Here is a 27302-nt window from a genome sequence, read left to right on the forward strand (position 1 = left end):
GCAAGCAGAAAAGGCTCACAGGGCACACACACCATTCACTTACACACTCATACCTACGGGCAATTTAGACTCTCCAATCAGCCTAACCTGCAGCCTAACCTCTTTGGACTGTGGGAGGAAACCGGAATACCCGGAGGAAACCCACGCAAACACGGGGAGAACATGCAAACTCCACACAGAGAGGCCTTGCTGTGAGGTGGCAGTGCTACCCACTGCAGCATCCGTGCCGCCAAGTTGTGGTATTTTTTGTTGTAAATTGTTGCTTTGTCAGTAGATTTGGCATGTTTACAAAAAGGAAAGGTAGACCAAAACCGTGGGAGCTGGGTGTGTGAGTAGCTGGTGGTTGCCTGTGGAGATAAGAGAATGAGGTGAGGTAGGGTTAGCTGGAAAACTGTTTGCATACTGTGAAATATTCCCCGGGGGGAATATTTGGCAGACAGATTGCGTAGGTTTTTTCTTTGGCATGTGTGTTCTAACATGTCGTTCTAACGCTGTGTTCTGACAAGTGAGGCACCTTACACACGCCTTCCATCCCGAATATCTGAATACCCAGGCCACTCCTACGGCCGTCAGCTCCTCCCCGTCCTGCAGTTGTAGCTCCGTCCCCTGAGCCAGCAGCTCCTGCATGCAGCCCTCCTGGCCCCGCGATGCCGCCACATCGAGCCCCCTGGCGGTCTGGGAGCGAACCTCCACACCTCGCAGGCAGCCTCACCTAAGTGTTTTATCTCACCGCCTGAACCAGGGGGGCACAATCCTATGCCATGTAGGGCCGAGAATGCAGGGCTGGCCTCCATTGGGGGGGGGGGGGGGATTCCCAAAATGGCAGGATGCAATATGGAGTCCATGCCAAGTGGGATTCAGTTTCCGAATTATGAAAGGGGAGGCAGCTATTTTATTCCCTTGCTCCCTCGTTTTTCCTCCCTCCCGCCAAAGATATAAAATGCAATCAGTGTGCTTTCAAACTGAAGAGGAGCTATTTTTTCTGTAGGAAGTCGACAGGGAAGGGAATAATTAATGAGTGCACGTTGAGGAATAGGAGGGGTTAAGGTGCAGGAGCCCCAGGAAAAGGAAACGAAGAAGGATTTTTGGCACTGTAGAATTTATCAGTACCTAGGATAAGATTTATGTGCCAAAGTTCCATCCTGATTTCAGTTTATATCACCCTGAAGTGGCCAACTCTGATCATGTAGTCCCAAAACTAGGCTAAGCTGCCTTCCTCCTGCTGTGTCACCGTCCAGCTCGTACAAGCATTTGTTAAGTCTCACGTGGCACACTCGTACAAGGCTATCGTTCAAAAGAAGTTTGAGAAATTTAAGATAAGAATATGAAAATGCATGAGGCCCAATGTGTTACTGAATGTTTTATTTTGCATACAAGACTACATACACTCACCAAGCATTTTATTAGGTATTTATGAGACTTATTTTTTAGACTTCTACTGCTGTTACCGATCCACTTAGAGTTATGATGTGTTCTGTGTTCAGAGATGCTCTTCTGCATACCACTGTTGTAATGTGTGCTTATTTGCATTACTGTCACCTTCCTGTCAGCTTTGACCAGTATGGCCATTCTCCTCTGACATCTCTCATTAACAAAGCATTTCTGTCTGCAGAACTGCTGCTCACTGCATTTTTTTTGCACCATTCTCTGCAAACTCTAGAGGCTAGTGTGTCTGAAAATCCCAGGAGATCAGCAGTTTCTGAGATACTCAAACCACCCTCTCTGCCACTAACAATCATTCCAGGGTCAAAATCACCTTTTTCTCCATTCTGATGATTGATGTGAACATTAACTGAAGCTCCTGCCCCATAGCTAGTTTAAATTTGTAATATTTTTTAAAGTAATCATGCACTGCAGTTTGTCCCAGTACCAGCTGACTTTTACGGGGGAAGTTTGGTTATCCCGCTTTGCTCTTCTGCCCCAAGGTGAGTGTGCATGATGATCTGAACACCACACATGTAGCATTTTACACACATATATAAAGATCTTAAAAGCATTAACACTGGAACTTTGTTTTGTGCAATTGAGTTTACGGATGTTGAAAATGAATATTCTGATATTCTGGAAAGAAGGTTTTTGTAGCCACTAGGGGGCACAACGGGAGCATGCATTAATGTCTCAGGAAGTCTGAGCTGTGAAAACCAAGCTGCTAAAACTTCTGCATGTATTAATTTCACTCATGCATAAGAAGACGTATTTATTCACATACAAAATGTGTGGAATGTTGGCAAAAGGGAATACAGGCGGTAGGTCATTGGCGAAACATCGAAAGAGTCAGGCAGGCATCAACATATTTTTCTTATTTTCATTTAAATAGGGAAAGTATTTAGCTATTTAATTTTCTCCAATATCAGGATTTTCCACCATCTACATCTAGTTCTATTTGAACCAAAAAAGTACAATATTTCATACACATCAATATCAACTGCTTTCAATATCACTGCTTTCATCCAACAGTACCAGATATGTTGCAGAATTGGGCTAATCATGAAAAACCTAACAAATTAGATTTTACTTTTGATCGGCCTACTTAAATTTACTTTTTCATGCGTAGCACTTAAGTTGCTGAATTCGTACTGGAGTATCGTTGATTAAGGTTTCCATTTTCTGAAGTTGAGAATTTGAACTCTTATGTAGGCAATTTCTTACAGCTGTTATTATAATTAATTCAGTGTATTCCTTATCTATTGCTGTATAGATAAGTATGTATTGTTATAAACTTTGAGCCCTTTAACATCAGATTTTTTAATCATCGTTATAATAAGGAACAAAATACTTTCTGTATTTTTAATGTGGGCATATCTATAATTTTAAAGTGCATCTTTAGCAAAAATGCATTCCTGTCAAACTGTCAGAAACACTTGCTCTATGTATCCAATCTTTGAGAATTATCTCAGACACATTTGTGGTTAAAGGTACTATAGGTAATTTCGGACTTTTAATGGTCAAGAGAGGAATTGCAGCAACAAACGCTCAAACCACAACACTGTTTATCCCACCCAGTCTCTGTGAACGCACTGACGTTGAAACGCCATTGGCTGTAGCAATTAAAACCAATTGCATATTTTGAAACTTGAATTTAAGGACAATAAACACAGGCAGAGGGTGAGTCAACATGTCAGTGAGTCTTTTATAGGATAGGAAGGGATTTACAATGGTCTTGTAACACTGTTTTAACACAAAAATCTTACCTATTGTACCTTTAACAGTATTATTTGGATACTTCTGTAACCATTGGGATAAAAAGCATAAACTTCCTTACAATTTTACCATGTAGAAACTACTACACTTTTAATATATAGCTCCTCATTTCAGGCCTGGACACCACATTGTTTGGGACATGTTATGTAAAATGAAAGTAAGAGGCACACACACTCCAATAAGCAATCACGCGTATTTTAATTTTCAATGCATACATGTTTTGGTTCATGCCGTCTTCAACGGCAGGAATAATTTTGTAGGAATTTTGTGTGAGTGTGTGGATTCATGTGATTTTGTGTACGAGCCTGTAGGTTTGTATGACTTTGTGTGACTGTGTGGTTGTGTAACTGGGTTTGTGTGATTTTGTGTAAGAATGAGTGAATTAATGTGATTTTGTGTAAGAGCATGTGGGTTTGTTATTTTTTGTTTGTGCATGTTGATTTGTGATTTTGTATAAGAGCGTTTGTGTGATTTTGTGTCCCATGATTTGAGTTCGAGCAATTGATTTTGTGTAAGAATGTTGGGTGACTGACTTTGCATTTTTATATGGAGTATATACATACATGTATGTATATGGAGCAAGTATAATCCTTCGCAGTCTGCACAATATCAGCCTAGCTGCAGAAAATAAACAAGATCCCTGTCTTACCATATTCCTTAATCTTAACCAAAGATAAGCATTTAACACCTACATTGTACTTTTGAAACTGTAAAGCAACATTTAGTTGAACACATAGGGTTTAACAAAGATTTTGCAGCTGCTTTGGATGTCCTGGAACTGGTCACACTCCAAAGTAGCCATAAGGTTCTTCCATTTTGGTTTGTATGGCATGAAGAAAAGCCGGGCAAAGATCTGCCTCCCTGCTGGCAGAAATGCAATCCTGCAGGGAGATGGACACACACAGCAAAACAGTTGGCTTTAAATCAACAATGATTGAGTACGTCTTTACTGTGGAGTACATTTTACTCTGAAAGAGTACATGTTGCAGTAATGGAAAAGATTATACACCGATAGAGTATATTTTACTCCAGTAAAGTAAATGTATTACTGATGAGGTACATTTTATACTAATAGAGTATTAATCAACATAAAAACTATGCTTTAAGTGAAATGTTTGCATTTGCTGAAAGCCTCAAAAGACATGACATTAAATTGATCAGCCCTAACGCTAATATCAGCCTGCTCTCCATCAAGGTATCGGCCATGTATAATCCCTACTGTATGTCAAACAACAGCTTACCACTGGGCACTGGTGCGACATTGGCTCAGGCAGTAAGATCACTTGGCTGGCAGTCGGAGAGTTGTCGGTTCAATCCCGCGCTGGGTGTGTCAAACTGTCTCTGAGCAAGACATCTAACCCCCAAATGCTCCTGACGAGCTGGTTGGTGCCTTGCATGTGTGTGTGAGTGTGTGCATGAATGGGTGAATGAGAAGCATCAATTGTACAGTGCTATATAAATGCCAACCATTTACCATTTTGGAACTGGATCTCTTTCAACATAGCTTGCCCACAAACTATGTCGTTACACAGCATACAATTTTTAAACTAGTGGGATTCATTGATAGATCCTGCAATAAAGTGTATATCGAGTATAGAGTGTATTGCTATTATCTCATTCATATAGGTTTACTGTATGTACTTCAGGATAAAAGTGTAGCAGCAGATATACACTCACTGAGCACTTTGTTAGGTATTTATTAGACATTTTTTAGACTTCTGTAATCTATCCTCTGAGTTATGATGCGTTGCGTGTTCAGAGATGCTATTCTGCATACCACTGTTGTAATGTGAGGCTATTGGCATTACTGTCACCTTCCTGTCACCTTTGACTAGAGTTGCCATTCTCCTCTGACGTCTCTCATTAACCAGGCATTTCTGTCTGCAGAAATGCTGCTCACTGGATTTCTTTAGTTTTTTGCACCATTCTTTGCAAACTCTAGAGACTAGTACATGAAAATCCCAGGAGATCAGGAGATACTCAAACCACCCTGTCTGCCACCAACAATCATTCTACGGTCAAAGTCACTTAGATCACATTTTTCCCCCATTCTGATGGTGATAACTTTAACTGAAGCTCTTGACCCATATCATGATTCTATGCATTGCACTGCCAAGTCACTTTGATTATCACTGTAGGAATAAATTTTATAATGTTGTATGTAATATATAGAATTAATTGTGTATCCATTGAATTTATCAAAATAATAATATGCTGTCATGTTAATGCTACGCACAGAAATTAGTATAAATGAGAAAGTCTTGTTCTGCACAAACTGACTATAAACTATAGGGCAGTAACATGTTGTCAAAGATCTGTGCTGATACCTTGATGGAGAGCAGGCTAATGTTAGCGTTAGGGCTCATCAATTCCTGTCTTTTGAGGCTTTCAGCAAATGCAAACATTTAATTTAAAACATTGTTTTTTGTGATTTTGTAGTTTTGACACTGGGAGGTACAAGTAATACTTGATAGGGCATTATGAATATGCAATAAAAAATGTTAACCTTGGCTGGGAACTTGGCTGAAAGAATCTATTAGGCCCCACTAGCTAACTGTTTAACTGTCTCTATTTCTTATACGTGGATGCCATCTACTGGCAAAAACTGGTATTTTTATTTTTTCTTGAAGTGAATTTTCAACCAAAAGTTGTGTTTTTTTATAGCTAGCATGCATAACAATGCATTATTTTACAGTATAGTTAGTATCATTGTTTCCTATTTCAATGATAATTCCACTGTCTGAAATGCATATCTTCAGTCAGCTCTTAAGGAGACCCCAACGGTCTGCCATCAACACGGTATTTGAATATTAGGTTACCTTTACTAGCGAGTTTACTATATTCTCTCATTTGTAATGTTATGAGAAATATCCCATATCAGGCAGCTGCCTGCCCTCTGTAGGACTGGGTTGCACCAGCTGTATTTCTGTTCAAACGTAGCCTAGTTAGCTATAACTTTAAATCCTACTAATAATAATAATCTTGATTTATGCATTACTAGCTGACATAAAAGCAAATTTGAATGAACACTGAATTATTCCTCAAAGGCAACAATGCACACTTTCTTTGCAATGCTTTCGAATGCAGATCTAGGCAACCAGGTTGGATTCCAAATGGAATTCTGGATTTTTTTGATGATTCACAATTTGCAACAGACTGTGTCACGTTTCATGCTTGTCATGTCATGTCTTATGTTTAGTTATTGTCTTGGTTATGTTCTTGTCATGTCACGTAATATAGTTTATTGTCATAGTTTTGCAAACTTGTTATGTTACAATTTATGTTTCATGCTATGTTGTACTGTTCATTGATTAGCATACACTTTTTTGTGTCTTTCTGCAAATCTTTCTTTCTCTCTCTGCCTTTCTGTCACTCACACCCTAATTGTTTCAATTTCCCTTGTCTTCTTACTAATCTACTAACGCTAGATCAGGATTGGGTAATACTAACATTCTAACCATGTGTTCATGTTACCTTACGTTTCTTGTGCATGTCATTTACTAATTTACTAACGCTAGGGCAGGATAGGTTTATTACTAATGATTACTAATTACCTCGTTAACTTGTCAATCCTCCACACCTGATTTCCATTCTCATGCTGCTTTCAAGCTAATTGTCTACACCTGTCTACACCTGCATATATAGCTCAGTTCCATGTCAAGTCTTTGTGAAATTGTTGTCTCCTGTTCGTCAGTGCACGCTTTAGCGGTTTTGTCAAGCCATTGTCTACCCGTTACGATCCAAGCCTGTTTATTGACCAAAGATTATTGACTTCTGTTTTGTTGACCATTGCCTGCCTGTACCACGACTTTGCCTGTTGTTTTTGTACTTTTGCCCCGCGGAGCAGACTTCGGTCTTTACTCTTGCGCTGTCATCGACCCTGAGCCTGCCTACCGCCCGCCTGTACTTCTGCCCCGCTGACAGCTTTCCTGGCTACCGGACTTCTTGCATGGTGTGCCGATTACAAGACTGCCTTCTCCCTCGGTACTGCACCTTGGTTTTTTGGCTGGATTTTACGAACATTGCTTGTTTTTGACTACGCTCTCTGGATATTCCCTGAATAAAGCCCTGACGGGACTTTACTACACCATTGTTTCTGAGTCGTGCATTTTGGGTCCAAACCCCCCAGGCACCCGTCTCACTGTGCTTCTTGAAAAATAAAAAATCCTTAAATTTAGACAAAATCCTTCCGACAGTATGCCATTGATATGAAAGTGAACATGGGTTAAATAAAATAAAATACATTTTGTATTGGAATTGCATTTCAATTAATTCAATTTTGTTTCATTCAAATTCTGTATCCCGCAATCAATATCAATTCAAATTCAAGAATTGTAATCTACCAGCAGTTCTCAATGCAAATCAGAATTTACCTCAGCCCTGCATAATAAGTTACACAACATGAAACTGTTGACTGGAGGAGGCAACAAAATAGGCCTCCATTTCCTGGTTTAGCTGTTCCCAAGGTAATATAAATTTTTGCCCATTCCAACCATAATTTCAATCAGAAGAAATACTCCCGCTGTGTTGCAAACCATGCAGGTGACACTCACCCAGTTTGTACAGGCTGCTTCAATAGGCCGCTGCCAGAGACGGTTATCTTGCAGTCATGCAGATCCATAGACAAGGGGTTTGCAAAATTAATTCTCGCCTCCGAAACTTTGTACTGCTCAGGGTTTCCTATGACCTGAAAATATTCACACAAAAAGCCCTCTAAAAGTCCCTGGTTTAGAGATGGACACATTTCAAGCATGGATACAGTTATAATAAGCATAAAAGGTGCCATATTTCTGTAGGTGGAGAAAATTATGACATATTTACACACCCACATCCAAATATCAGAGAGGTTTTTTTTTGTTTTTTCTACTTCATTGTGCAAAGTACTTTGGGTGATGTAAGACAAAGCTGTACAAAGTGATTTATTGTTTAATGATAATTTTTTGGATAATAATCAGTTCAATTATTGTTTGCTCATTTACAGCACTGTTGTTTCACCAGCTACAATGGTAAGGAAGCACAGTGGCAAATCATTGAAGTATTAAATAAATAAACATGCAATAAGAATACAAATGAAAATTCTTAGGAAATACCAACATTTTGGGAAATGTATATTTTTTTCAATCTTACCCAGACTTAGATGAGATGTCATTTCATTTTCATTTTTGTGCATTCATGGCTCAATTTCCTTGTTCGCAAAATGTGTTAACTTAGCATAAAGACTCCTATAGGAGTCAGTGAAGAAATACACCTTACAGCAACTCCAAAGCTGTCTTATTTACACAAAGTATCATGCATTTGAAATGCATGTACGGGAAAAAAAGTTGTTTTTGGAGAATTTGTACCTTTTAAAACTACCTTCAGATTAAAATGTGCACAAAAGGTGAAAGGTGCACAAAATTTTTAATGAAATCAAACATTTCGTCTAAGTGAATATTTCCCAAAATGTTAGTGTTTTTTCTTTGGTTGGACCTGTTTCCCTCTGCCACAGAGCTCAAAGGGATCAAGATAACGATGCAGAGTGTAACTAAGGGTTCTTGCCAATCGCTTATCTTTTCAGTCTTGAGTCACCCAAAAGTCTCATCAAGGTCTGCCAGCTTGAAGGACATTTCAATTTGTTAAATGCTCGGAGGAGGAGCGAGGAGGCCCCAGGAGGAAGCTTCAGTGAGAATACACGAGCGCAGCCTTTGTCGAAGTCTTTTTTTTGGAACCTGTGACTTATAAATGATCATCCTAAGCATAGATCCACCTCACAACGTGTTCTAATTGATGTGGCTTCAAAATGGCACTTCACTGATCAAGATCGTTCCATTTGCCTGATCCATGTTGCCACGTCCTTGTATCTAATTCTTTAAAAAAAAAAAAAGTTTAGAAAGTTTCTCCCAATTTGGTAGCCAGTTGTACCCTAGCTATTACAATTACTTGCGTTAGCTGAGGATACACCGCTTACGGCCCCGTCCCTTGGCGGCCGGATGGATCTAGCGATCCTGAGAACCCCACGCCTTCTTCAAGCCGTATCGTCGAGGTGCCCGTGACCATGACAGGGTTAGTCGTACACGGTGATCCTGCTAACCCCAGCCGAGTCCCTCCCAAGGAGCGCCGAGCCAATTATGCCGCTCTACGTGAGCCGGACAAATTTGGCTTTGGCAGGACCGGGAATCGAACCCCGGTCCTTGCAACTCTTCCCTGCCTCCTCCATTGGGTGGAGCTGAGGAACAAGGAAAGGACGCGAGGAGAGGATGCAAGGAGCGAAAATAAGCGACTGGAATAAACCCCAGGTCAGTGTCCTCAGATTTTGACCATAGCAATAGAACTCTTAAGGCCTAGGAACATTGAATCCTTTATTCTCTACTTCACTACACTATGTTTGCTCTTTCTGCGGTATGTGGTCTGAAATGTGGACAATAATATGTAATGTACTGATTCAGTTACAGAAGTTATCAATGGTATTGTTTTGCACTATAGTGCAGGAGAAACGTGATTCATATTTATTGCAGTCATTGAAGTTATAATCTATTTTGGGGCAGCCTGTAGCGTAGTGGTTAAGGTAAATGACTGGGACACACAAGGTCGGTGGTTCTAATTCCGGTGTAGCCACAATAAGATCCGCACAGCCGTTGGGCCCTTGAGCAAGGCCCTGAACCCTGCATTGCTCCAGGGGAGGATTGTCTCCTGCTTAGTCTAATCAACTGTACCTCGCTCTGGATAAGAGCATCTGCCAAATGCCAATAATGTAATGTAATGTATTTCTTTAGAATAATTATCAAATGCCAAATGCCAATGCCAATAATGTAATGTAATGTATTTCTTTAGAATAATTATCATTATTATAAAATGTATACACATATATAATGTATATACCTGCAAAAGTTTTTAGGATTTTTGTGACAAGCCAAGCCACATCAATTTTATATTGGCTTGCTGTGGCCATGTTTTTTTGGGTATCAACTTTCTTTATCAGATTTTTTGAGGACTGTCTATGGAACAAATTATAATTTTGTATTGATGTGCCAAACAGTCACATGTGGATTTGTTTAAATCTTAGAATAGCAGAAATTCTAATAAGGCAGACCAGAATGGTCCTTGAAGGAAATTTGGTTGGTAAGAGCCAGGGAATCTGAGGAAAACAGAATGTGGGTCCTCACTCCTGTTTCTGGAGAGCTGCTGATTATGCAGGTTTTTGTTGTTACTCAGCACTTAATTGATCAATTAAAGCAGTTAATTACACAGCTAAATCGCCTCACCTGGTTTCTTGGGTCTGATATTAAGGCAAAAACAAAAACCAGCATACTTGGCTCTCCAGGACCAGGAGTGAGGACCACTGGTCTAAATGGTTCAAAAGAAAAGGCAGGGACTTCCTATTGCTCGACTATCCGGGCAATTTATATTGCCCATGACGAAGCTTCAGTAGGAGAGAGTGCAGGACTCACAGAGATTTCGAAGGGAGGATTTGCAGGAACAATGTTCCTCTCTGCCATGTAGAACTCAAAAACGTTCTCCTTGTCAGCGACAAATGCTGTCACTTTGATGCTGTTGTTTCCCTGTATGTGACTCCCATATTTGGAGAAGGGAATCACGAAAGGGAACATCAGCTCTGCCAAAAACAAACAAGAGATGTAACTCTGCTAAACAGCAAGAAATGCTTGTGTGTGAGTGCACATAAGGTTACTGAAATTCTATATGAGTGTGTGTGTGTGTGTGTGTGTGTGTGTGTGTGTGTGTGTGTGTGTGTGATATTACAGAAATGCGACAGTTGCATGCAAGTGTATGGAAGGTAATTGAAATGCTATGCTATGTGTGTTATGTGTGTGCATAAGGCAACCATGTTCAGTACAGCAGAAGGGAATAAGATTTCACCTTTGTTGGCCAGTAACTGTAATTCGCCCTCTTGATTCCAGATGTCGGATTCCAGTTCGCTGTTGTAGAGCATGACCTGGGCGGAAATGTAGAAAATCAGATCTCGCTGATTTGGGCACTTCAGTTGCATCACCAGCTCGATGTCCTTGCCGTTCATTGGCTTGCTCTTCTCTTTGATCTCGACTGAGACTTCGGCAGGGGGAGAGGGTGGCTCAGGCTCTGGTTCTGTCAGCTTATTGGTTCTCTTCACCGCTTCTTTGAACGCCTTCCTTTCCTCATCTGTACCTGTGAGTGCCATGGGCACACGTGAAAGACCATCCTGCTTTTCGTGAGACATACAGTGAGACAATACTGCTCTCTGTGAGAATATACTATCATCTGTGAGACAATACTGCTGTCCAGGAGACTTATATTATGCTGGCAGGTCACCAAAGGAGGTGACATTTCTTTTAAAGGAGGGCTCTGGACATTATCTTTGTTTTGGGCTAAAGTATTATATGTTATATGTAAATGAGAGGTGAAGCATTCTTAAGGAGAAATACTGGCGTAGTAATTGGCTGGAGGATCCTTTTCATGCGGAATGACAGTAAATCCACAGTGATGCTGCCGTCAGATGCAGTCAACCGCAAACTGGATGTGTAAAGTTTTTCAATGACACAGTGACGGAAAGCTCTGCCACCGCCGATGGAACCGTCCACCAATACCGCAATTCTCCCAGCTTTTAATGTCGCGGAGGGACAAACCGTTGTTGTTTTTTTGGAAGCAACATAAAATCTACATGTGCTTCATTTGATCCCGTCCTGTGTATTTACCAGGGCAGGTGAAGTCCTGCCCTTCCCTATTCATGCTTGTAGGCTATACACTTGTAAGCTTTTACAAAATAATAAAACTACCCACCAGTTCACCATAGCAATGTTTACATGACATTTAGCGCCTTGTTCTGTAGCTTTTGCATCTTTTCATCACCTGTTCTGCATTAACATACGGTGTAATGTTTTCATCAACATATGAACGCAGCATGAGGAATCCCATTTTCTCAGGCTTACCTTCCAGATACTTGTAGCTTGCGGTGATGTTTCTCCGTTCATCACTGCCCACTGATTTAGTGCTGATGTTCCGACCCACTGCCGATGTGTTCGTATGGAACTTCTTCTTTGATCCGTCGGCCATGATTTTCCAGCCAACCCAGTCTGCATTGACCTCAGCAAATACGAAAGGCAGGTCGTACTTCAGGTCTGTGTGACCATTCTTTATAGCCGTCACTGGAGCTGGCCCACAACAGTATGCCCCTGGGGTACAGAGAGAGAGAGACGTTTATCTGCTGGCTAGTTGCCATACTTCAAACAGGTGTTCTCCCACTGAGGGCTAGTAATGCATTAGCCAATTTCAGTACTTACTGGTCTGTGTTATACATTATCATTTGTTGTGTACTGACACTCAACAAAGAATATTTCATAAGATGGACAGATGGACAGTAACATGAAGTATTATTGAGTATATGGGACTTATTGATACAACTGATTCAATATCTGTACATCAGTACAGTATAATAAAATTGCATCCAACCACAGTCCACAGTTTTTAAATAAATCCAATGATTCATTTTTTGAGTGTGTTGCGTCTGTTAATGCATTAGCATAACTGTATCTGCATGTTTTAAGACCAAGCTGTGAATGTAGCCTCCTGATTTCAAGGCCGAGCAGGATGGGAGAAGGACCGTACCTTCACTCAGCTCCTGAGGCGTGGGGTCCAGAACCTGCCAGCCGTCATAAGATAGATCAGGGAGAGGGAGATCAGGGCGTTTCATCCAGGATTCTAACCACACATGGTAGTTCCTGTGTCCATACAGGACAGAGATGGTTCAATCAATCAATCAATCCTTTGTTCATCTGAAGCACTGTTTCTCAACCCTGATCCTCGAGACCCTATGTGTATGCTGGATATCGTCAAAGCCAAACTCTATTGATTAAGGTTGTCGAAAATGTTAGAAATGTTCTACCATAATAAAAATATCATTTAGACGGAACTTTGAAGTGGCATGAAGACAGCCCTTACTGAGCACAATAAACAAAACCAAGAGTTTGCCAAACCTTGTTGGAATTATGACTGGAAGAGAGTGCTATGGTCAGATGAGACCAAAATTGAAAGTTTTGGCTATATTTAGCGCCATGTTTAGCAGCAAAATGGAATGCATACAAGGAGAAGCACCTCATACCAGTATACATCTATACTGCATACATCTAAATCCACACATAAATAGTTAAGTAAAAACAACAACTATGTTCTGCAATGGCCATCTCGGTGTCGAGACTCTGAAAAGTTCAGCATGGAGTTGTCAGAAATCCCTCCAAATGTATTCTCTAACCGTATGACTAATTTATATTATAATTTGCACAAAACTAGGCGTGCCAATAATTGTGGAACCTGTTTTTTGAAAAAAAAAATGATATTTAAAAAATGTTAGGCTTCATTGATTTAGTTGAATCATTAATAAAGCAAACTACTTTTTGCATGTTGGAAAATAAAGTTTGTCAATAACTGTATTATTTATTAGTTTACAGCAATAGTACATATTTACCAATAATTCTGGAGCCCACTGAATGTGTATTGATCTTGACAGAAATCTTCACTAACAGGAGCTAGTCTTCCTTACCAGTCTTCCTTGAAATGTACTACAAACCGTATTTTTAAAAGTATAGGCTAATTACATAGGCTACATTAAGTTTATTTTTAAGTAGGCCAACTCATTTATGAAAATTGTGATTGAGTAATCTGGCAGAAAACGGCACTCACCATATACTATCTTCGCTTGCGTCAGGGTCGTAACCACTGTCAGTGAAGTATTCATCGATTAACAGATTTCCATGAGTATCATGCGCAGACTGGAAATTTGTGATTGTACGAGAGGGGATTCCCAAGCACCTCATAACTTAAGATAAATACAATTGAGACAGAAAGCAGTTATTAGTCTTATTTCCTTATGTTTTATGTTGTGTATATCTATCGCCAATTTTTACATTCATATCCACAGCGATAAGATTCAGAGGCGTTGGACACCTCAGAGTTACTGACTGACCAGTTAAAATGACAGGGTTATCATTGACAGTGCATTTAAAATGGCATTGTTATCAGTGTATTTCTGTAGTGTGACTGGGCCAGTGCAGCATCATGTCCATGAGTTTAAAATCGTGTTGTGAGCATGTGCACAGTGTGTAGAGAGCATATTAAGAGCATTATGACAGTATTGCTTACCTGTGCACATGACCCCACCAAACACCCAGCACTGGCCATATTTCACAGGGTGGTAGTCAGAATCCCTCCACCGCCTCAGGATGTCCACACTGCCGTTCCAGTGCGATGGAGACACTCCACCAGTGAAGGTACTGCCCCAATTGCCCTGGAGCACGCCTCTGTCACCATTACTGTTAATCTGATGGAGTCAGACGACACAACTTAAAGGTACAATAGGTAAGATTTTTGTGTTAAAACATTGTTACAAGACAATTGTTGACATTGCTACCCTTCCTATCATTGAAAAAGGCTCACTGACATGTTGACTCACCCTCTGCCTGTGTTTATAGTCCTTAAATTCAGGTTTCAAAAGATGTAGTTGACAGGCCGTCACTCTGTACTAAAACATTGAATAATGCAGCTGTATAATAATTGGGCTCCAGACAAGTGATCACTGAAGCTCTGTATACTATTGCTTATTATCCAAGTTAAGACTACATATCTAGCAATGCCAAATTAGCGATAGTCAGCTTGACAAATTTATAAATATCCACCTGAGGCAACATGAACATAGTAGCGACTGCACAAGCGTTGTAAATTCTGGAAGCTAATTTGCTGGTTGTTACTGATAGCAAACTGGTATTGTTTTCTAACTAGATAAGCAATAGTATACAGAGTTTCTGATTGCTTGTCTGGAGTGCAATTTGTATCGCTTTACATGTGTTTGGCTAAAACTTTATTTCTCTCAAACTGAAAGTTACAGTTGCATCGTTTGTTGTAGACTATCATATCTTAGTTTTATAGCCAGCTAGTTACATAGCCAAATAACTTTGCTCATAATATAGTTGGTTAGCTATAGTGAAAACTTCAAAAAGACAAAAAATATAAGTATTGTTGTGTAGCGCACCAAGTCACCTGTTCAGCAAATATTTTCTGACTTGAACACTACGAAAAGACGGCAGGCTCTGTCGCGTTTATCACTGTCAGCTTTCCAAAACAGTGCAGGAGAACACTGAACTATATAATAACACTTTATATTACATGTCATATTCATAGACTGTGGGAAGGATAAACAGTGTTGTGGTTAGGGTTGCCACCTCAGTCCTGTAAAAATCCTGGACACATACAAAGCTGGCAAACTGAGTAAGCCGGACTGTCAATCGCTCTCGAGGGTACGTGAGCCTGAAAGAATGTGGTGCGCAACCTTGTGCTTGGTGCCAATTTCTCTTTCATTACACAAATAATGTGTAATTTGTGAAGGTTAGTAACATCTCTGCACCATTTGTTACATTACATTTAGGAACGAACACTGGATATGCTGTCTACATTTCATGAAGCAATACTAATGTATGCAACACTCAAAATTATATATTTTTTTTTTCCAGGACAGACAACAAAAATCTGGGACAGTCCCAGAGAATCCAGGGTGGCAAGCCGAGTTGTGGTTTGAGGTTGTTTGTTGCTGCAATTCCTCTATAGACCATTAGGAGTCTGAAACCGCTTTTCACTCACTTGCCCCACTTTATGTTATTGGGTGTTAAGGTTGTCTGGGTATAGGGTGTGTGTTTATGTTAGGGTGTAGGGGGGAGGCTGTTTTAAGGTATAGGCACACCATAGCGCTGACCACCCTGCCAACATAGATGGGGTTGCATCGTGCAGCAAAATCCTTGGCTGCATTCTCTTTACATTTGGGGTTGAGGTCCAGCAGTTTCAAGCAAATGTCAAGGATGTCCTCTTCAAACTGAAAGCATGAGAAAGATTTCTTTATCAGATAGTACAGTAGACAAATATTCTAAAATATATATTATTGGCTGTTATGTAAATCTATAAAATTTGACTTGTGCGAGAACTTCTAGTCCGGCCTGTAATGTACACAACAATATGATTGCATCACAAGCGTGGTGACTTGGGCAGTAACTTTTTTGATGTTTCAGCAGGCATGGTTGCTTATGAGATGATGTTAATTCAAGTTCCCGGTACCTGTCCATAATCCCAGGCCAATGCACCAATATAGTCACTCGTCCCTTGGTAAAGTATGCCCTCATCTTCCATGACATACTCCTGCCTCTCATCTTCATTGGCCATGTACACCCAGTCCTCTTGAGAATACACACAGAATGGTGTTAATAAGCACTTACACACTGTTGAGCTTTACTGAGCTCTTATACACACTGCACAGTTTCAATAAGCACTTATACACACTACACAGCTTTAATAAGCACTCATACACACTGCACAGCTTTAATAAGCACTTATACACACTGCACAGCTTTAATAAGCACTCATACACACAACACAGCTTTAATAAGCACTTATACACACTATACAGCTTTAATAAGCACTCATACACACTGCACAGCTTTAATAAGCACTTATACACACTACACAGCTTTAATAAGCACTTATACACACTACACAGCTTTAATACGCACTCATACACACTGCACAGCTTTAATAAGCACTCATACACACTGCACAGCTTTAATAAGCACTCATACACACTGCACAGCTTTAATAAGCACTTATACACACTACACAGCTTTAATACGCACTCATACACACTGCACAGCTTTAATACGCACTTATACACACTACACAGCTTTAATAAGCACTTACACACACTATACAGCTTTAATAAGCACTTACACACACTATACAGCTTTAATAAGCACTCATACACACTGCACAGCTTTAATAAGCACTTATACACACTGCACAGCTTTAATAAGCACTTATACACACTGCACAGCTTTAATAAGCACTTATACACACTACACAGCTTTAATAAGCACTTACACACACTGCACAGCTTTAATAAGCACTCATACACACTGCACAGCTTTAATAAGCACTTATACACACTGCACAGCTTTAATAAGCACTTCTACACACTATACAGCTTTAATAAGCACTCATACACACTGCACAGCTTTAATAAGCACTTATACACACTGCACAGCTTTAATAAGCACTTATACACACTATACAGCTTTAATAAGCACTCATACACACTGCACAGCTTTAATAAGCACTCATACACACTGCACAGCTTTAATAAGCACTTATACACACTGCACAGCGTTAATAAGCACTCATACACACTATACAGCTTTAATAAGCACTCATACACACTACACAGCTTTAATAAGCACTCATACACACTGCACAGCTTTAATAAGCACTTATACACACTGCACAGCTTTAATAAGCACTCATACACACTGCACAGCTTTAATAAGCACTTATACACACTGCACAGCTTTAATATGCATTCATACACACTGCACAGCTGTCACGTTTCATGTTTGTCATGTCATGTTTTATGTTTAGTTATTGTCTTGGTTATGTTATTGTCTTAATAAGCAATTATACACACTGCACAGCTTTAATAAGCACTTATACACAATGCAAGGTAGCTGGTTGGAATAAATACAAGCAGAGTTGTTCATCCCTGACTTATGTTTCCAGAAAGTTCCTTGCACAGAGAGATGACACGCTCATGTACGCACCAAGGGTTAAACTTTAAAGCAATTCAGAAAATCAAAGCAAGGTAGCTGGTTGGAATAAAAATGATCCTAATCTGTGTTTCTGTGAATTTCTGTCTGCAGAGAGACCGTGTAACTCACCTGCCAACCAAGGGTTGAAGAGGAGGACAAAGGTCCCAGCGCTGACTCCCTCGGTCATATCAGGGTGTGTCTTCACAGAGAGGGTGTACTTCCCAATGCTGGCAAAGTCATGGCTACTGATGGACAGGGTGACTGATGTAGCCTCAGTTTTTTTGACCTTAGCAAGCCAGGGCTTCATTGACTGACTTTCCCCGGAGATACCAAACACAGATTTGGTCCCTATGTCTTCAGAGGGCTCCGGTCCTAGATCATGGAATCAATATTAAGATTGGGGCTTAGAGTGTTCCAAAGAAGTCACAGAATAACAACATGCCACCTGCTCACTTAATGGTAACATCACTTTGATGTTTATTATTTACATTTCATGTTAAATGGATAAAATTGTTATTTTTGCCAATCAATCTACACTCAATCCATAATGACAAAATAAAAACATGTTTTTAGATATTTTAGCAAAAACTCATTTATATAGGTAATCAGACCCCTAATTCATTACTTTGTAGAAGCCCCTTTTTGGGTAAGTCTTTACAAGCTTTGCACACTTGCACATCCCATTCTTCCTGGCAGATCCAATCAAGCTCTGTCAAATTGGATGGGAAGCAATTGCGCACTGTCAACTTCAAAGATGTTCCATGGGGTTTAAGACTGGGCTTTGGCTGGGAGACTACCGACACTGGGCTAACAACTTGTCACCTTATTTATAAACTATTCATTCATTCATTCATTATCCTAACCCGCTTATCCTGAACAGGGTCACAGGGTGGCTGGAACCTATCCCAGCATACAGCAAAACTAACTTTTTTTACTCTGAATTAAAGGTACAATAGGTAAGATTTTTGTTACAAGACCATTGTAAATCCCTTGCTATCATTGAAAAAGTCTCACTGACAAGTTGACTCACCCTCTGCCTGTGTTTATAGTCCTCCTTAAATTTGGGTTTCAAAATACACAGCTGACAGCCTGACTGAATATTTATGTAAATGAGAGATTTCAGATGTCAAAAATGTCAGTTTTATCCATCAACACAATAACTTACAAAATAATGATTTACACAATAAAGTGTGTAAAAAGTGAAGGGGTCTTCATACTTTCTGAGGCCACTGTATCTATGATTAACAGTTTAAGAATGTTTGAAATGTAATTATAGACATGGTAGATTAATAAAACATTGCCAAGTTTAGCAAAAAATAGAAAGGACTGAGTGACAATCCAACAACATTTATCCAGAATATTTTACCAATAAACATACCAATTTTCTATTTATATTATACACACTCACTGAGCACTTTATTAGGAACATTTTTACTTTATTACACCTCCATATTCATGTGATTATCTAATCAGCCAATTGTGTGGTAGCAGTGCAATGCATACAATCATGTAGATACGGGTCAGGAGCTTCAGTTAATGTTCAACCATCAGAATGGGGAAAAAATGTGATCTTGGTGACTTTGACCATGGAATGATTGTTGGTGGCAGACAGGATTGTTTGAGTATCTCCGAAAATCTCCTGGCATCATAACTCTAAGTGGACAGGCTACAGCAGTAGAAGTCTAAAAATAAGTGTAATAAATACCTCATAAAGGGCTCAGTGAGTGTATTTCTAGCTTGCTTATCACTAAAGAGCAAGGTGATTGCGCACCTGTTTGGACGGTGAGTTCCAAGTTGTTAGCATTGAAGCTTTGGCCACTGAAGTGGAGCGTGAGCTGGAAGCTCTGCCCTCGCCTCACGATCAGCCGCTTTTTAGAGATATTATCCGTCTTGTGGGCCGCATTGTTGTCCTTGCAGTTAAGAACCACTTTAGAGAGAGCTGAAATACACAGTGCAACTCCGTATTATAACAACAGACCACACAGTACAGCTCGTAATTAGAGCCACAAATCATTCTAAATCACAAAATTGTAATTACAGTCCCAGACCACAAATGCAATGCAAATGTTCATGATTCAACACTATGGTAATATAATGCTTATATAATAATGTGAGTAATTGCAATCTGAAGTTGTGTTCACACAGGATTCTCTGTTTTTAATGCAGAAAAATAGAGCAAAAAAGCAGGGGGGCATTCCTTGCCAACTGCAGGAAGTGGAATCACAGCTTTTCTTCTGAGATATAGAACTCACGAAAATTTGAGCTTCATACTCTATTTTTCACTTGCCAGTAGAGCCATTTGAATTTTGCCAGGTATCACGACAAAGAACACATCACGGCACAAAAGTAAACATATGTTTAATGTCATTTTATTTGGAAATGAGGGATCTTATTGTGGCTACACCAGGGATCGAGCCACCAACCTTGTGTGTCCCAGTCATTCATCGTAACCACTGCACTACAGGCCGCCCCATTACCAATACAGCCACTGTGCATATGTTCCTGATCAACTGAATAAGGATCTGTTAATATGATTTATTGTTTTGGTATCACTCCAAATGCTTCTTGAAAATAGAATTGTTCAGGGGATTTTATACATCTTAGTGCGACACAAATAACACAATACATTTTAAAGAGAGATAAGTACATGGGTACAAAAGCATGACATATTTTAAAAGAAATACAACAAAGTGCAATACAATCAATAAGAATAAGAGTAGTTTAATTCATTGTGTATTTCTAAAATATTTATAATATATTGAAGCTTATAAAAAGGTGATAAAGGAGTAATGCCAATGTAAGTTGGCTATAACGACTACTGTACCAAAGCAGTGTTATAGTGCAATAATGATATGGCAACAATAGTAATTCTTCCATGAATTATAGCTGGTAATTCATAAAAATAATAATAATAATAATAATACATGGTAGCATCATTAGTTGAAATATGTCACAATAGTGCATTTTTTCATTCTGAATGTTTTTGAAAAGGATTTTTTGAAATGTAGTTAATTCCTGTAGCTTTTATAGCTGGAGGTCACTCACCAGAAGTCATCTTTGTGGCAGCAGTAACTGAGTCAGTGTTTTCTCTGTAAAGTCACTCTTCTCTGTGGGATGTCTGAGGGACTGGGTAAGGATGGTGGATGCTGGATGTTTATAGCGTGTGTGTAACCCTGCCCTTTTTAGGGTTGGTCACTATAGCCCACAGGCTTCATTGAAAATTACAGTGGTTGCAAAATATTTTGGAATGCCTCCACTAACCCTACTTGACACATCCAACGTACATTTCCATATAGTAAAATAATATAACGTTTTTAAAAAATGACTGTCTGCGAATCTTGTTAGCTTATGACACAGTATTCAACAGACAAATCCTTGGGCAACTGTCAAACTATACACATTTTACCCAGTAGGCACCTTACACATGCATGTCATCTGGGACAGCCATTTTTATTTTCTAAAATATCTGTTGTAAATATTGATTTCCAACCACAGTACCTTTCAGAGTCTTGTTAGTTGTTTGCAGAGAACCAATTATTTCAGCTAACTGCAGGTATTCCTCAAATAAGCCTTCTTTTAGAGAGTAATATGAACATATAGCAGAGGTCATGGTTATGTCTGAGTTGACAATATTAATTTGTAATGCATGTTGCCTAAATGCTCTTCACAAACTGACATTTTATCATTTTAGGGGACTGGTCCTGTAAGTAATGACAGTAAGCGGCTTGCTGATACACTTTTACCATGTTATTACATTCTTATGTCCTGCTCAGCTAATCAGTCCTCTTCTGCTGAGGCAAAGTCTCCTGGCTGCCACAATTCCCAGGGAGAGGGATGGTGGAACACATCCTGAGCTGCAGTCCGAAGGCTCTAGGGCACAGGTGTCAAACTCCAGTCCTGGAGGGCCGCAGTGTCTGCTGGTTTTCGGGCTGATCCCGGCACCTGTGGTTCATTTAAGTCTTTGATAGGCTAAAGAATCCACACACCTTGTTCTCAAGGCCTTAATTGACAGCAGATTGAAAGGCAACCACGAAAACCCGCATACATTGCAGCTCCCTGGGAATTCAGTTTGACACCCCTGCTCTAGGGTAAGGCTGGTACACATGGGACCATGGCCAGTTGCTGAAACCCATTGTGGAGGCCCTAGAAAATGAGACGGGTGCGTGGGGGGTTGGACCCAAAATGCACGACTCAGAAACAGTGGTGTAATAAAGTCCCGTCAGGGCTTTATTCGGGGAATATCCAGAGAGCGTGGTCAAAAAACAAGCAATGTTCATACACAAAAAATCCAGCCAAAAATCCAGCCAAAAAACCAAAGCGCAGTACCGAGGGAGAAGGCAGTCTCGTAATCGGTACACCATGCAAGAAGTCCGGTAGCCAGGAAAGCTGTCAGCGGGGCAGAAGTACAGGCGGACAGTAGGCAGGCTCAGGGTCGATGACGGTGCAAGAGTCAAGACCGAAGTCTGCTCCGCAGGGCAAAAGTACAAAAACAGCAGGCAAAGTCGTGGTACAGACAGGCAATGGTCAACAAAACAGAAGTTAATAATCTTTGGTCAATAAACAGGCTTGGATCGTGTTAGCTTATGACACAGTATTCAACAGACAAATCCTTGGGCAACTGTCAAACTATACACATTTTGGCCAGTAGTGTAACACCTTTAAGCCTGACAACTAACAGAGAACATACTGTCAGAGTGAAGTTTTCTTGTTAGTTAAGTTTACTGGTGTTTATGAAAAACATTCAATTCAATTTCGATAGGCATACAGGATGTAATGTTTTCTTTAAAAGCCCAGCTATGTTGTTCTGCAGACAAAAGCCCAATCACAGTTTTAAATGAATGAGCCTTTATGAGTCTGACTCGATAAAACAAACGTGATCAATGATTATTATCAGCCTATAGGGCTTGGTGTAGTTGAATACTTAGGCGAGGTTTCCTTTGCACTAAAATCAAATATTTTGAAACAACTGTATATTTAGATATTTCTTTTTCTTTTTTTGTGTAAAATGACAGCTGTTATTAACAATATCATATGATTGAACGATTTTAATCTTTGGCAAAAGGCCATGGTATAAGTGGAATAGTCTCCATGTTGTGAATTCCTTAAATCTACCACAACACTATCTAGATGTTGCACTAACCACAATATTACCAGAACAGTTAAGTTGTTAGTCATTTCAAGTGAGAATTGCCTAAATATCTCATTTCTAAAAATCGAATTTGTAAAAAAAAAAAAAAAAAGATTTAATATTTTGACGTGCTCATCAAAGATTTAAACAATTAATGACCAATAACGCAGTTTTGTATCATTGAAAAACATGTGTATAAGGCAGGAGTTTTTAAACTCGCTCCTGGGGGTTGCTGTGTACGCTGGGTTTTGTTCCAACCACTGGAATGTATTATTTTAGTATTTAGTATTTTAACAAGCTGTTAATATTTCTTAATTACAATTATTTGACCAATTAAGGCACATTATTTCAGAAATAGCCAAGTGTCTTCCATAATGTGTGGGACAAAGATCCATCATTTATTTATTTACCTCTATACTCCACAATATTAGATTTGTAATAAAAACAATCACTTGGTTAAAGTGCGCATTTTAATAGATTTTAATAAAAGGCATTTTTATATATTTTGGGTTCACCCTGTAGAAGTTACAGCAGTGTTTATACCTAGTTCCCACATTTCAGGGCAGCATAATGTTTTGAACACAGCAAAGTTATGGAAATGAAAGTTGTCATGTCTGGATATCTTATTTTCAGGTTGTCCTACAAGCGATACTAAAACTCTTTTCATTTGAATATTGCTCATTTAGATTGTTGGGGAACAGCTTGGAAAATTTGCAATGTTTTACCATAGCAAATGACTCAATGACTCAATGTGCCAATTTCACTTTGTTGTACCTCGCTCTGGATAAGAGCGTCTGCTAAATGCCTTGTAATGTAATGTAATATTTCACCCTATAATTCCTCACAGAGATATTACATTAGAGAAAAAACCTTACAGGCTGTCCAATTGCATCAAACACAGGCTGGTAAAATTGCAATGTTTTAGCATTGTTTCTTTGTTGGGCAAAATAGTTAAATCTGGGAGCTTTCACACTTTGCACACCTACTTTCCATGAACAGCTGAAAAGAGTTCCACTGTGGAGACAAGCTAAAGCACTCTTTTTTGTCTGATCTATTCTTCCAGGTTTAGTGGCCCAACAACCTTCCTGCTCCCTGTAATTCTACTGTGAAAATTCTGATATGTTTCGAGTAATTTCTAACATAACATAACAGGAAAGCAGACCATTCAGCTCAGCAATGCTCGCCTTTTCATATCCCTAAATGTACCTACTGACTAGTTTGCCTAAAAGCTAAATAGTAATCTAACACTGTATCAAGCCTGGTCTTGAAAACTCCCAATGTTTCTGCCTCCACTGAATGTACTGGCAAGCTATTCCACACATTCCACTTGCTGTGTGAAAAAATATTTCTTAATATCTGTCTGGAATTTCTCCTTTGCCAATTTCCATTTGCCCATTTCCTTGTTTTAATAACCACTGTACTTCCTACTTCCTACTCCACTCCCCAGCACCAGCATAGATCAAAGATACTCTACCTGTCATTGACCTGTGTTTGTAGAGGGTTACGTTTTCCAAAGTTGCTCTTGTGTTGTGTCTTAAAATAATCACTGTAGCCAGTGATACACAGGGCATGTACCAAGTTCCAGGTTGTTTGGAAGTTCTCCCGGTGGCTATTTAGTGCAGCACGTGCACTAGTTTACTGTGTTGAAAATGTCCTAGACTTAGTTACTATAAAGTAAGCTAAGTTACGCGGTATGATCTTGGCCTCTGTCCGAGCGGGCACGGAGGCAAGTCCATCCATCCATCCATTATCTTAACCCGCTTATCCTGAACAGGGTCGCAGGGGGGCTGGAGCCTATCCAAGCATACATTGGGCGAAAGGCAGGAATACACCCTGGACAGGTCGCCAGTCCATCACAGGGCACACACACCATTCACTCACACACTCATACCTATGGGCAATTTAGACTCTCCAATCAGCCTAACCTGCATGTCTTTGGACTGTCGGAGGAAACCGGAGTACCCAGAGGAAACCCACGCAGACACGGGGAGAACATGCAAACTCCACACAGAGAGGCCCCGGCCGACGGGGATTCGAACCCAGGACCTCCTTGCTGTGAGACGGCAGTGCTACCTACTGCACCATCCGTGCCGCCCGCATGGAGGTAAGTGAAGAGCAAAAATGGCAAAAGAAGGGCTGGACAATGGATTCCCCTTGCTCTTATAGTGTGAAAGTGCATTGCTCCCGACGTTACGGTATTAGTTTAATGGTACCTAGGTTGTGTTGCAAGTGTCCCATGGGAATGGGGGAAATGTAGTTACGTGGTCCCTACAACATGATTATATGCATTGCACTGCTGCCACACAATTGGCTGATTAGATAATCGCATGAATAAGTAGGTGTAATAAAGTCAAAATGTTCCTAGTAAAGTGCTCGATGAATTTATATTATAGAGCTCCTATTTTCTGGAATAATCTCCCCGGGCATATTCGGGCTTCAGACACACTTTCTATCTTTAAATGTAGGATCAAAACTAATCTCCTCAGTCACTCCTATAGCTAAGTGGTATATAGTTCTGGAGACTGTAGGTGCATATTTAAAAATCCACACGTGACCGGTGGCACTGAGCATGCATCAATGGTGCCAGTGGGGTTAATCACAACCTTAGTCAACTGGGATGTTTGTTTGGTACTGCTTGCATTTTGCATTTTGGGCATGGTTTGGCAGGTCACGCCACTAGTTCTGTTCAGGAGAACACTAAGTACATTTTCTAGGGCCTCCGCCATGGGTTTCAGCAACTGACTATGGTCCCATGTGTACCAGCCTTGCCCTAGAGCAGGGGTGTCAAACTGAATTCCCAGGGAGCTGCAGTGTATGCGGGTTTTCGTGGTTGCCTTTCAATCTGCTGTCAATTAAGGCCTTGAGAACAAGGTGTGTGGATTCTTTAGCCTATCAAAGACTTAAATGAACCACAGGTGCCGGGATCAGCCCGAAAACCAGCAGACACTGCGGCCCTCCAAGACTGTGCCCTAGAGCCTTCGGACAGCGGCTCAGGATGTGTTCCACCATCCCTCTCCCTGAGAATTGTGGCAGCCAGGAGACTTTGCCTCAGCAGAAGAGGACTGATTAGCTGAGCAGGACATAAGAATGTAATAACATGGTAAAAGTGTATCAGCAAGCCGCTTACTGTCATTACTTACAGGACGAGTCCCCTAAAATGATAAAATGTCATATGAGCCGTAAAGCACTTGACAGTTTGTGAAGAGCATTTAGGTAACATGCATTACAAATTAATATTGTCAACTCAGACATAACCATGACCTCTGCTATATGTTCATATTACTCTCTAAAAGAAGGCTTATTTGAGGAATACCTGCAGTTAGCTGAAATAATTGGTTCTCTGCAAACAACTAACAAGACTCTGAAAGGTACCGTGGTTGGAAATCAATATTTACAACAGATATTTTAGAAAATAAATGGCTGTCCCGGATGACATGCATGTGTAAGGTGCCTCACTTATTTTGAGAAACATGTTAGAACACACAGTACTCAGAACAAATGTATGCAATTTACCTGCCAAATAATCCCTACAGCATTTTACAATGCACACAGTCAAGCAACCCCACTTCACCTCATTCTTTGAAGGCAACCACCAGCTAGACACCACACACCCAGCTCCTAGCATATGGGTCCACTTCAATTCCTTTTTCTAAATAGAAATATTATAAATACACTCAATCTATTTAATCTAACAAAAGGCCATGTGCCTATTTCTAACGTGTTAGTGAAGAGATATTTGCCATACATGCAAACATGCATATGCTGAGCCTGTTAATAGAAACACCTGTGCTTGATGATAATTAATAGAAAACACAATAATCGGTCAGCAGGAATATAGAGGGGGAGACACAGATTGGCATTTCAGTCACAGGGAAAAACACATCCCTACACAGTAAAATATCCGGTGTTAATTCAACTCTGACGGAGTATATACGAGTCCAATAGAGACAATATACTCTCTGTAAGAGTTGGTTTCACACTGAACATTGTACTGCGTACATCAGCATGAGCAATGCTGTTGGTCCAGCCTCTAAATGTTGGAACATTATAGGTTAGGATAAAAAAATGAGGTCAATGCAAATGGTTTTCTGTCAAACAAATGTGAGAATAACTCACACCCTGGTATGAACTGCAGTTTGCAAAGCAACTTAGCCTTAAATTACCGTGTTTGACACGAGAAGCAGTGCTGTATCCTGAATACAATCATGGCCTTGGGCTTCACACTGGGCCTCTATAAAAGGCATGTAAACTTACAGAACTTTGCTCAGCGTTGTCCGAAAACAGTTGTCTGTGAAAAAAGAGAGGGGAGGACATGAAGTTTTTGTATAGTGTGAGTTAGTACTTATTAGAGTTCGGAAGAGTTAGCTGTTGTTGGGAATAAAACACGTGTG

At 40.1% G+C, this 27302-nt stretch overlaps 1 protein-coding gene across 1 annotated transcript; it reads right to left on the reverse strand.

Moving 5' to 3' along the window:
• Nucleotides 1-3380: 3380 nt before the first annotated feature.
• Nucleotides 3381-20933, reverse strand: LOC133109659 (protein-glutamine gamma-glutamyltransferase 2-like). The gene is made up of 13 exons (XM_061219113.1): nt 20829-20933; nt 19555-19722; nt 17913-18155; nt 16267-16385; nt 15899-16027; nt 14308-14485; nt 13849-13984; nt 12778-12890; nt 12102-12344; nt 11056-11340; nt 10629-10792; nt 7755-7888; nt 3381-4082 (listed from the first exon to the last, which is right to left on the reverse strand). The coding sequence occupies exons 1-13, from the start codon at nt 20836-20838 to the stop codon at nt 3923-3925; spliced, it is 2082 nt and encodes a 693-aa protein (XP_061075097.1). The 5' UTR covers nt 20839-20933; the 3' UTR covers nt 3381-3922.
• Between the last annotated feature and the right edge of the window lie 6369 nt (nt 20934-27302).

Source organism: Conger conger, chromosome 14 (assembly GCF_963514075.1).
Source record: "Conger conger chromosome 14, fConCon1.1, whole genome shotgun sequence".
Taxonomy (NCBI): Eukaryota; Metazoa; Chordata; class Actinopteri; order Anguilliformes; family Congridae; genus Conger; species Conger conger.

Coding starts and splice junctions, on each gene's coding strand:
- LOC133109659 (XM_061219113.1), bottom strand. Junction 16,028..16,266: donor TGGCCTGGGATTATGGACAG/GTACCGGGAACT, acceptor TCATGCTTTCAG/TTTGAAGAGGACATCCTTGA. Junction 14,486..15,898: donor GCAGGGTGGTCAGCGCTATG/GTGTGCCTATAC, acceptor TGACTCCATCAG/ATTAACAGTAATGGTGACAG.